Genomic DNA, 12,372 nt, shown 5'->3' with positions numbered 1-12,372 from the left:
GAATTCAGCAGTATTAAGGACTCATAGTATTATATCATTAGCGGAGGAGTGTTGGGCGTATTTACCAGCGTACTTCATGCATGAAAGGCCATGCAGGTCACGTTGGTTAACCTGATTTCCACAAGCTGGACAGCGATGAAGCTCACAAACAGCTAAACCTAAACATAAGGTAAGAGCAATTCGAAAGCTTTCATTTGACATATGAAGGCCTAAAGGCGGGGAAGGTATTGCCATCAACCATGCACCCACTTTGGGAGATGAGGCAGCAAGGAGCCTGGCTTTATCATCCGGAACAACAGATTGTAAGAGATTATTATGTAAGGAGATGCATTTGGTGTATACTAAGACGACTGATAACACCTTTTGCTAATTTCTGGAAGGTTTGTGTCTGCTAAACTTGCCCACCTATTAGAGCCTTTCTGAACTGAACCATCTGAGTCCAAACAATAACCCTGTAGAGCTTCGATTAAACGAAGAGATCCGTTGTAAGATGCTAAGAATGTAGGAATCGCCGTATTCACAACTCGTCGAATACCAAGACCGCTCAAGTGAACAGGTAAACATGCTTTCATCCAAGAGTCATCATTTAAGGAGCAGTTTAGAATTGATTCAAGGCCAGTTTTAAGACAGTATCATATTTTTCCAGCAAAGAAGTCTCATGCCATAATGTGAAGCATCGTAAAAAATAGGTTAAGCGAGGAATTGATAAAGATACCAGTAAAAGGAAAAAGGCTGAATGGGCTAAAGATGAAGAAAGTCGAGACAAGAACAATTCTAAATTAAATATTTTATTCAGTAGCACGTTAGGGAGTGCTTCCGAGGTGAGAGCAGCACCTAGAAGACAAGCATTCTGAATAGTTACAAGGGGGTATGCTTGCTGCAGCCTCATTAAATTTTCTAAAGATTTCGTCGAATGTTGTTTCATCTGCCTCGAATACAACCAACCTCGCATTTAGAAAAGTTAAGACGTAAGCCAAGAAGAGATGCCTTCTCATTTATTTGTATTAAGGATGAAAGAACCACCTCAGATTCACCACGAATTATTCCATCGTGAAATATGTTTTCAAAAGCAATTTTTGATGTCAGGGAGAACCGCGGAGAATTAACAAGTCGCTTCAAAGAGAGATCAGAATAATTGGGAGCCTTTGGTCTAGATCTTCTGCATATGTATATATGTGAATGGTTGAGAACCAGAAAGAATTCAAAGGAATTCGCACTTCTTTCATTGATGTGCAAATTGAATTAAGTCGTCGTATTTCTGACCCATTGAACTAACTTGGACTAAATTAGATCTCTATTCTGTAGTTTTAGAGATTGTCCATTTATTTTAATAACTTGTATAACTCTGTGCAATAATTTCATGTACAGTACATTGTATCTTTTTGTCCTTGTAAAGTAACTCTTAAAATAATCACAAGTATGCAACATCAGTACAGCGTGTTTCTATTATGTGTTCTCCGTGGATAAGTTGGTAGGCTCTTTGTTTTAGTAATAAATGGGTCTCATCTTCGAGCCCAAATGGAGAACGATTGCTATCGGGTGCAAACCGAGTAGTGGTTCGAATCCCAATGTAAGCTTAGGCTTGCCAGATTTTTCAGAAAAGAAATAAGGAATATCTTACGATTTTAGGAAATAAAAACTGATTATGTATGCGTCATAAACATACATGGTTCACATAATAACACTCCTCTCCATGTAGTGGTCAGTCATCGTCGGGGAGGGGGTGGAGCTGAAGGGCGGCTTCATTTCTCTTCCCATGTACCCCTCATCATGTTCGTACATGCCATCTCAACCGCGAATACTGCTACTGGACTTGCTTCTGGTGGGTGGAAGTCTTGGGAAGTATATGGTCCGCGGACGTCTTCCTCCACCTGGGGTGGACGTGTACTCATCCTGGCCTTCTGTTGTGTGCGTCTTGTGTTTGCGTACTCTGGAGTCCATATCTTTGAAAATATAAAAATAAAACAAAACTATTAAATCATAAAAAGGTAAAATAATAATAATAATAATAATAATAATAATAATAATAATAATAATAATAATAATAATAATAATAATAATAATAATAATAGCATAAAAATATAAAAGAAAACACCTTTTGTTCTCTTGGGCAGGTGGGGATGCACTGTTTTGATTTGACAATTTTCCTTTTAGTTCCAATTCTTCCTTTTGCGGACCATCTTTTTTTTTTTTCTTTCTTTTTTTTTTCGACGGAAATACTTATGTTATGTAACCATTGCCCTTCACTGTGTCAGCCCCACGCTGATCCTACGGTGAGGGGTGCTTACGGAATAGCCAGGGGAGTAGCGTAAGTTCTCTTCGCAACCGTCATAATGTGAAGTTGCAGCATTCACACACATTTTCTATTTATAAGTGTATATTTAATACTAACTTACAGTACTATAAACTACTAAATCTATAAACTCAGGTCCAGGCTCACCCTCTCGCAAAAAGCCCAAACCAAACTAGAACGAGACAAACTCTCGAAGTTGTAGATTGTGTGAAAAAGACAAGTATCGTGATGCCTGTAGTTAAATATCTTGCAGTTAAAGATGCTGATAGTGCCTAGAAGCAAATTGTCTGAGTGCAAAGTGGCCGAGAAGTTACGGGCTTGTCCCCTTTCCTCATTAATGAAGTTATAACGTCCGATAGGTTAAAGATATTAAGAAATTACGAATATCAAGAGTGGCACTTTATTGATGGACACAGACGACGAGAAACCAAGAGCGAAGCTACTTAATTTGAATATTATTGGACCAGTTAACATGTTGGTAGAACTCATGACCTACTGAACGTGTCTCGCGGTCTGATATCGTGTTGGGACCTCCTAAATGCTACCGAAGAGGAGACTAAATCGGAGCTGGCCGACCAACATGTTGTAGAGGTAGCTCGCCTCAAAAGTAAGAAGTTAGGTGAAATCATTGCTACTCTGTCATTAATTCTTACTTCCAGTTTGTCCATACTTCCGGACTAAGTGAAGGCTGGTTATTATCGACTTACTGCGCTATTTCAAATGTCAACACTTCGTGCACATCAGCACGTCGTGTAATGCAATTGCTGGTCTTCGTGCGAATTGTGGCCAGAGTAGTCAATGGCGTGGAAACCTGTATAGCGACCAAGCCCTTCTGTATCAACTGCAAGGATGAGCATTCTGCTGGTCTCGGGACCGTCCAGCCTTTCAACGTGAGAAACTTATCCAAGTGTTAAATGGTTGTTGAGAGATCTCTGCTGATGATGCGAAGCATCGTTTAAAAGAAAGCCTCACTTTCTGTTCACTTTGCGATTGTTGCAGGTACTTTTTGTAAATCTGTGACAACCCAAACGTCTGACGTTTCCACCCAAACTGATCTTGTTCCCGACAAGAGTGCAGAAATTTCGATCCTGGTCACATCGACTAGCGAACCTCACAAGACTCCACGTGTTTCTATTAGTGATCTTCGGTGAACATCTTTTGTTGCCGGCATAAAACTCAGCCAACATATACGCCAGCTCAGTGATAAGGTTCTTTCCCCGAAAAGATCAAAATCTACACCTGGTCGTAATCCACTTTCAGTTTCTTCGAAATCTGACAAGGTGGAAGACGAAGTAATGGACACTGAGTGGATGGTACTTAGCCCACGTGGAAAAATTCGCCTCAAACATTGATTTCTGAGCTTCTAGCTTTTTTTTTAAACTATATTTATTCTCATATTATTCGTATTATTGTTCTCAATGTAACAATAGTATTCGTTTTCTGTATTGATACAGTTATTAGTATTTCTTGTTTGTTATGTATTTTTTCTATTTTTAAGATTTATTGTTATTGATACATGATTATTGTTCTTGTATATTTATTACCATTTATTTATTACTTTATTTCTTCTTTTAGATTTTTGGTTTACCTCAATAATTTCTTAATTATTATTCTTTTTGCTATTTATTATTATATTTCTGTTATTATTACTATTGTTATTGCTATATATTTATTATTTTCTCTTCATTTAGTTCTTTATTTCTCATTTGCTGCAGTTTTTTTGTTATATTTTGATATGTTTGTTTTATCGTGGTCGTGATGTTGATCGTGACGGGGACAAATAGCCTAGATGCTTACGTTCTCATTACACTTGAATCAATCAATTAGTCACATATAACAAAGAATAATTTTGATTGGAAACGGGGGTAGTTTCATTAAAAAATAATTGCACCACGTAAAACACAAAGAAGTATATTACAGTTTTCAGTTTGAGACCATATTCCTCGGATCCCACGGTAAGCCACACGTCTCATAACTTCGGTGCTGAAAGAAACACTTCACTCAGATCCAATTAACCAAGTTTATTACACGAATATTTGTTGGCTTTTAATAGTATTTTAGTGACTATTGGATCTTTTTAACAGTGCTACATTCTTTTTATATGTTAAAAAAAAAAAAAAATACTTGCAGGACATATTTACAAAATTCACAAGCAATTGGAGTTTAGCTTTTATCAGTTCACAGTGGCTTCTGTTTTTCATATTAGTATATCACGATAAATCGAAACTGCGATGTTATCAAGACTATATTGACAGATGCTGAAACCAAATTATTCTTAATCATAATGTTAGGGTGACGGCTAGGTAGGGGGTAAAGACGCATCGTGTTGTATTTTCTCTCTGAATACTAAGTTACATAATTGAGTTGCGTTGTCAATACGGTGTGAGAAATCAGTTCCTCTAATGAAAAAAAAATAAATAAATAAATAAAAAATAAATAAATAAAATAAAATAAAAAATAAAAATCGCCATAACAAAATATATAGAAACACTTTTATAATGTCCATTCTTTATTTAGAAAACTGAAGAAATCGTTTTACGGGGATAATAAGAACATGTAACAGAAAAACGAAAATTGAATGGAAAAACATAAGATTTTGTAAGTCTGTTTAAGCCATAGCTCCCGTTCTTCATACCCGCGTTGTTATATAAGGACGTTAAAGCCAAGCAAATATCCAAATATCTATATATAATCTAAATAAATAAAGCGAATTATTTAAATCAAAATAACCTGGTGTATGGTTCTCTTCAAACAATTATGGATTTTGCCAACCCCGATTTGTTGCTCTAACAAAAACGAACAAATACTGATAACTAAAGAAGTGTAGAAAATGAGTAAAGGAAGTAAAAACTCGTTAAAATAGAGCAAAAGATAAGGTTAAAGATTGCAGAAAAAGATCAAAATAATAAAAATATAATTATATTTAGGAGAGACGGACCTTTTAAGTGTATGTTGGCAATGCTGTGACCTATATTATTTTATTATAAATTTGATACCAAATGTTAGAAATAATTGACTTTATGTGAAGCAAATGCTGTGCGCGTGCATTTGTATTTATCGGTTTTGATCCTAGAAGCAAATTAAACCTATAGCACTATGATGAATTCGTAATTTCGCTCTCTTAAGTTATTCAACACTGTTATAAAACTTCCTGTTGCGAAACGGCTTTGCAGAATAGCTTCTGATTTTGGGTATAAATTTGATTCCAAGCATGCCTTAGAAGTTTTACCGGCTTTATTGCATTACATTATCGCTGCCTCTACTATAGACCATTGCATGTGATTATAGTCATCCTCTATTCTAATTTAATTTTATGTTCTTCCATGTATCACTGTGTTTAAGAGTACCTGTTTTCTGAATGTCACGAATTTAATAAGATAGTATCCATTTAAAGGGTGACACAAGCAATAAATTTGATGTTGTAATATTTAATGCATATTAGTGGGAAAATGTTACTTTATTTTTGTTCCAGATTGTGCACATGGTAGATTCTAATCAAGTTATCATAATTCAAGGATTTACTGGTTGTGGGAAAACAACCCAGGTTCCTCAATACATACTGAATGCGCACGCAGAGCGTAATGCACACTGCAATATAGTTGTTACTCAACCACGTCGTATTGCTGCTATGAGTATCGCAAGAAGAGTATGTGAAGAAAGAAACTGGGAATTGGGTAGCATAGTTGGATACCAGGTTAGAAGCTTTAATTGTGTTTGATCTCGCTATAGTACATTTTCCGAAGTTGTACGCTTTCTAAATTCTAGTTGCGTGTTTTGTTAGATAGAAGTTGATATTTAGAGTAGCTGTTCGAGGAGTGGAAGTACTTTTATCATGTTTTATATCTCACAAAGTGTATTTTAATCCAGTTTCTTTGTTGATACTGTTTACACTTTTTGACTTCGAAATACAGTGATTTGTTCTGTAGTTTTCATGTGTTCTCGTAATATAGTTCATGTGTTTTATGTTTTCCTTTTCAGTTGTAAGGCGACTGATATAAAAATGCCCATAAATATTTTGGAATAGGATGTAGAGCAGGGTAAAATGTTACGATGAAATTGATAATTCAACGAATAACAAAAACATTGTCTGCAAACTAATTATTACCTTCATTCCCTCGTGACTATATGGTTGGTGTACGAACTTCAACGTCAGAGACGCGGATTCCGTTTCCGGTGGGATCTCGTAGTTTTGATTCCACGTTAAGCTGTGGGTCCAAAATTATTGTCGCATGTCTATAAATATGTTGTAGGAATATAATTTGATAAGGAATTTATTTTGCCTGTTTTGACTTACAATATGGAGAGTATTGTTACATAATATAAATTTAAAATGTAGAATGTAATGATAATTACAACAAATATACGTATTGTTAAAAATAAAAGCAAAAATACTGAAAGAACAATTGGATACACATATGCTTAGAGTATTCTGTTTAAAATCATGCTCTGAGAATGTCTGATTTGCTAAGGCTATCTCTGTTCTAAAACTGCCTGATAACACTGCGTGAGGATTCAATGGGAGAATTTTGAATCACATTTCACTGAAAATGAAAATTACTTCATTATTATAAAAATTGCAACATAGGTTACAAAAATACATTTTATATATTATTAATTAGCAGAAATTGCGTGAGTTTGGTGAGAGGAGGGTGGTTACAGAAAGAAGATTTCTTCCAGTGCCTTTCCCGGTGGAAGCGTTCCTAGTTTGATAAGGAATTCGCCCGGTATTTCGTATAATGCTAGTACGTGTATAATAAGCAAAGACATGTATGTGGCAAATTTCATGTCGAAAAAGCAGTCAATACGAACAATATAACGAAAATAAAACTTTCTTGTCCATTTAACAACATTTTGTTTTACTCGTTCCAATTTTCGTATTTATAATTCTTTTAATATGTGATTTACCACAAATATACATTTCCCGATTATACACATAGTATCAGTATTAAAAGTACCCTGCAAGACCATTATCATATTATATTCTTACAAGCAGACAGTTATAGATATGCGACAATCATTTTGGACATGAGTGTACATGTCCCTTACAACTTAGGTACTAAAAGAAATATTAAGCTTCGAACCAAATACCACATAGTAAACATTATTTCCACAATATGAAAAGATAATATGTAATAAATATCTGAGTTTGCCATTCGCATTCTAGATTTAATATTGTAATTTCAACATGGTAATTACCTGCAAGACGCTACGACACATTCTTTATTCTTTATTCCCTTTTCCTCTATGACAATAGATGCAGATATGCACGTCAGTTTAAGAATAAACCAAGCATTTATGCCATTTTACTTTTACTGACTCTTAGTTCTTGATTCACAGATAGATTCATCTTGCTGCTGGGTTTTGACCACCAGAAAATTGGAATAGCTATGCTTATTATTTTCCTTTTTTACACTTTGCAACTTTAATTCGCTAGTCATTCGTTAAAATTTCTTGCAACTTTCCCAGCTGAAATAAAGCTTCGAACTCGTGACGAAACCAAATTGGTTAAATTGACGAATAGAACTCACCTATTTGTGTTCCTGGAAACAGCAGAACCGGTTTTATGTAATGCTGAATTTGAATTTTGATTTTTTTTTTTTTCGTTAACCCTTTTGACTCCCGCGCTGACGTAAATATATACACATACAAATTTTTCCAGGCTGATGGTCTATTCATGTACCAAAAAATATTCAAAATTGATCGAACAATTTTTGCATGACTTTGAATTTTGAGCTCCTCCGTGGCTAAGCGGTTAGCGTACGCGCCTTTGGCGTGGGAGACCCGGGTTCGATTCCCGGCGGGAGCTCATGTGGTTCGGATTCCACGTTAATCAGTAGGTCCACGTCTCATATAGCCTCGCTGCTGAAAGGGACGCTAAACTAAAATCAACTCAACTCAACTTTGAATTTTAATCCTTCTCAGTCGCCTTTTCTTTTTTCTCTTGCATCGAAATCAATCCTGCCTCGCCCGTCATTTCACACACACACACACTTCTTTGTTACTCGTGCCAAAATAAATATACGCAGATTTTCCAAGATTTGAAGAACTAATCTTGTAACCAAAAAATGCCGTAAATTTGAAAGACTGCTTTTGCGTGATGTAGTTCGAATCTTCAGTCCTGTTCATCACGTATCCTCCTTTGTTCAAGGCACCAAATACATATAAAGAATCATTCCTATTCGTATCTCTGCGCCAAGTGGTTTAGATCGAGAATTCCTAACTTCTCTATCTTCTCGAAATTTTATAATTGCCGTTTGCTTTACATAGTTCTTCTTTTAAAATATAAAATTCAGTTTAATTCCAAATGTAAATATAATATTTACACATCAATTTGTTCTATAATCCTAGAAATACTACAAGGAGGGGAGGCGAAATCAGTTTTATCCGCGTGTTTGAAACTTGGACTTTTTTTTATTTTTTTTATTTTTACAGTATAAAATGTTTCTTAGAAACTTCGAATTTTTTACTTCTTCGTTTCAATGTATTATTCTTTTATATGTTTTATATTATATCGTCTGTTTTATATCATCTGGTGCGGACTGAGTTAACGTGGTAGTAGATGTAACCTCTCTTTGATTGTGCCAAAATTTCTTTTTAGTCCAAAACTTACGTTATTCTTTAAAATAAAGTTTTTTTTTCTATGTATAATGTAAATGCTGAAGTTTACACGCACATTTTTTAATTTAGTCATATTATTTGCTTCCTTTTTTCTTGGGTGATGACTTCTTTCAGTAGATATGGCACAACTTTTGAACTCAGATGCGTTCACTATGTGGCTACACTTTTTAATAGTAGATTGTATTAGCGTCTTGTGCTAACGTAGCTGTATATTTCGTAACCTACCTAGAATATCTTAACTGCTTATGACGTTCAATAAATACCTTAGTAGCGAGTGAGTACAGAATGTCCCTTCAAAAGGAGGCATTGTTGATGATATAAATAATGCTGAGGATGGTGACGAAAGTGTTCCATATTCGAAAGGCGAAGATGCTGATGAGGAAAATCACAGTCTAATATGTAGTGAACCCAATCAAACGACAATCAGCATGTGGTGTTAGGAGCTCGTGTAGAACATTGCAATATTATTCCCATCTCCTAACTCGGTTTCGAGAACTGAACACCAAACATCAAGGGATACTCAGCAAAAGGATGCTACTGCTGGCAGACAATGCACCAATTCATTCAGTTAATACATCCATAGCGAGGACTGCAGTTATGGTATGAGATCTTGTCCCATCCTCCATATTCACCGACGCAGCACCAAGTGATTTTTTCTTTTCGAGAAACAGTGTTCATTTAAAAGACGCCATTTCTGAAGTAGAAGTGTGGTTTCAAGCTCAAAGGGCATACTTCTGCAAAAGCGGCTTACGCAAGTTGAAGGGTTGCTGGCAAAAGTGTCACGAAGCATGGCTACTATAGCGGGAAGTAATGCCTTAGGTTTCAAAGGTATGCACAGTTGTTTTCTTTGAGATGATTGTATGAACTTTTGATACGTCGCATTGTAACATGATCCATTTGATATATCTGTTCATGTGTTGGAAATTTACAAGGTTCACATTCACCTATTTTCCATCTATTTTTCTAATTTTTCTTCATCCATTGGGTATTTAGTGATCTGCGTATATATATTAGCGTCATACGAGATCTTCCTTCTTTGCTGTAAGACGGAACGTCATAACATTATCTTCAAATACTACTAGTTCAACTCTGGTGCGTGGGGTTCCTGGTTCGAGCAAAGCACGTACCAAGTGGGCTTCGTGGTGAACAAACACTATGTTCGTGGATTTCCTTGGAGTTTCTTTGTTTCCTCCCGTTTTCTTCATTTTATCGCTTCATTCATTATCGTAATCAGTCTCTTTCAGTCTCAGTGCATAATCGAGGGACGTTAAACGAGAAATTTAATTTTATTTACAAATACTACTTTCATTATCTTATTCTTCATATTTTTATTTAAAAAAAAGATATTCGAGAAATATTTCCGCACCGTTATGTCCATTTTTTCCATTATTCGAATACAGGATTCCCACATTCTGGAAAATCAGAGAAAGTCAGGGAAATGAAAACATGTCAGAGAAATCATGCTTTTTGCGTAAAATGTCATGGAAAGTCAGGGAACGTAAATGTGCAAGTTAATTCCAAATGTGCAATAAATTATGTTTCTTCAAAGCTGTCACAGCAAGTATAAACCATTTTAAAGGAATATTCCAGAGTGTTGAGCCATTTGTTCGTTTCCTGTACTCAGAACTTCTCTCTCTCTTGAGAAATCGAATGAGTCGTTGTGTCAAATAAATCGCACTTGCTGACAGTACAGTGAAATTTCTTTCTTTGGGTTTGACTGCAAATGAAAATTTACTAGAAATAGGAACGGTGGACATTGGTTTTAAGACAGAAAAAGTACTGAAAGAACTGAAAGCATCAGATAAAGATAAAACTGAAAGCGTCTGTTCAGTTACTGGGCACATTCAAGAAGATTGTGTAAAGGAGACCTCTGAAGTACAAACTAGTACGTGCTCTGTCAGCTTTGCACACCAGGCTACAAAGGAATGTTCCAGAACTTGCTCAGACTAGGATGAAACGCATCCTACAAACTCTGCTTGAGCATAACAGAATATCTGATTCTGTACCTGAGAAAGAAAAGTGTCAATTTGTCTTTCTATCTGAAATCCAGGGGTCTCTTGCAATTGACTTAAGAGAATACGAAGAGAAGATAGGCAGCATCAGGTTAGATGACTTCTTTGCAAAGTAGCATCCACGAAACAAGAATATTCCGATTTGCGGCATGTTGTGAAAATATGTTTAATTTTATCCTACGGCAGTGCCTCAGTGGAGGATGGGTTCTCAGTCAATAAGACACTTATTGTAGAAAACAAAATCGAAGATTCTCTAGTAGCACAGAGGCTGGTGCATGTTGCAATTATGTACTATCTGCATGTGGAATCTGTTCCTATTGATCGAAGAATACTTCTCTCAGTTCGTACAGCTCAGAGACGCTATGATGAACGAATCCATAGTGCAGAGGAAAATAAAATCAAAGGTGAAAGAAGAAAACTAGATGATAAAGTTAACAAATTGGAAGAAACAAATGGAATTATGTTACAAACAAAAACAAGACGCTCTCGCAAAACAAATTCAAGAACAAAGCAAAACAAAATTCTGTTTAAAAATGTAAATGTGAGGATTAACATGTCTCAGAGTTGGTAATATTAGGACTGATAGTATTAGGCTCAGGGAGAGTTGGCAAGCAATATATTCTTGACTGCTTTTGATTGTCTTTTTCAAGAAAAAGAAAAAAAAATGTCTAATTTGCAGGCCCTTCTCCCAAATAGCGACTTACACGTGTTGTTGGGTCTGGGAAGAGATACCGAGTATTTCAACGTGTACGTGGTACCTCAACACGTTAAAGAGAGGTAGTCCCATATTGCTTGGACGATCCAACCGGGAGAGGAGTCGGACTCCTGCCTGCTAGGGGGACTAAACGGAAGTGGGGGAGGAGCCAATCCCAGGCACCTGGGTAACGGCTCTGATCCCGCAGAAGGGAGGAAACTCTGTAGGAAGTGGGCCGGCACCAAACTCAAATGGTGACTTAACACGTACCACTGGATCCGGGATGAGATGCGAAGCATCTCGATGTGTGTGTGTGGTATCTCTACACACGGCGGTTGCCAGTTGAGCGATAGAGGTAGGCAGGGCCGGGACGCAATTCCCCTCGGGCATTGCCTGGGGTTTCCGGATAGGATTGGACTCTGCCGGGCTGTGGTCATACCGTGGGATTTGGTAGCATATGGGAGCTAATCCCAGGAATCTGGAGAACAGTGAACATGTGCGGGAGGTGAGCTTGCCTTTTAACGCTCGGGCACTATGCCTGCAGAGTATGGTAGGACCTGACTCACTAGCAGGACCGCCTCCACCAGTAGGTTAACTGGTAGGCACTAAGGACTTCGGTCTGGCCACGCAGTGGGCGTATCTCACTCCTTCAGTGAATGGGGGTTATACGCAAAGACGTCAAGGGTAGGGGACAAATATTGACGGTGCACATCGTGCACGAGGACTCAGGTCCAGGAACGAGCAACCACGGGCAA

The 12,372-nt window shown here is 36.8% G+C and overlaps 1 protein-coding gene across 2 annotated transcripts in view; it reads left to right on the top strand.

The window, feature by feature from the left end:
• The window catches only part of spn-E (tudor domain containing 9 protein spindle E), a 383,336-nt gene that overhangs the window by 110,917 nt on the left and 260,047 nt on the right, over nucleotides 1-12,372 (top strand). For both annotated transcript variants that reach the window (XM_081731120.1, XM_081731119.1), the window contains exon 4: nucleotides 5,766-5,987. In XM_081731120.1, coding sequence (XP_081587246.1) covers nucleotides 5,766-5,987 — 222 coding nt within the window. The remainder of the gene's footprint in view (nucleotides 1-5,765; nucleotides 5,988-12,372) is intronic.

The sequence above is a fragment of the Thermobia domestica genome, chromosome 11, assembly GCF_964235325.1.
Source record: "Thermobia domestica chromosome 11, izTheDome1.hap1.1, whole genome shotgun sequence".
NCBI classification, from domain to species: Eukaryota; Metazoa; Arthropoda; class Insecta; order Zygentoma; family Lepismatidae; genus Thermobia; species Thermobia domestica.
Note: the sequence above shows the minus strand (reverse complement) of the source record. Positions and strands in the feature narration are given on the sequence as shown.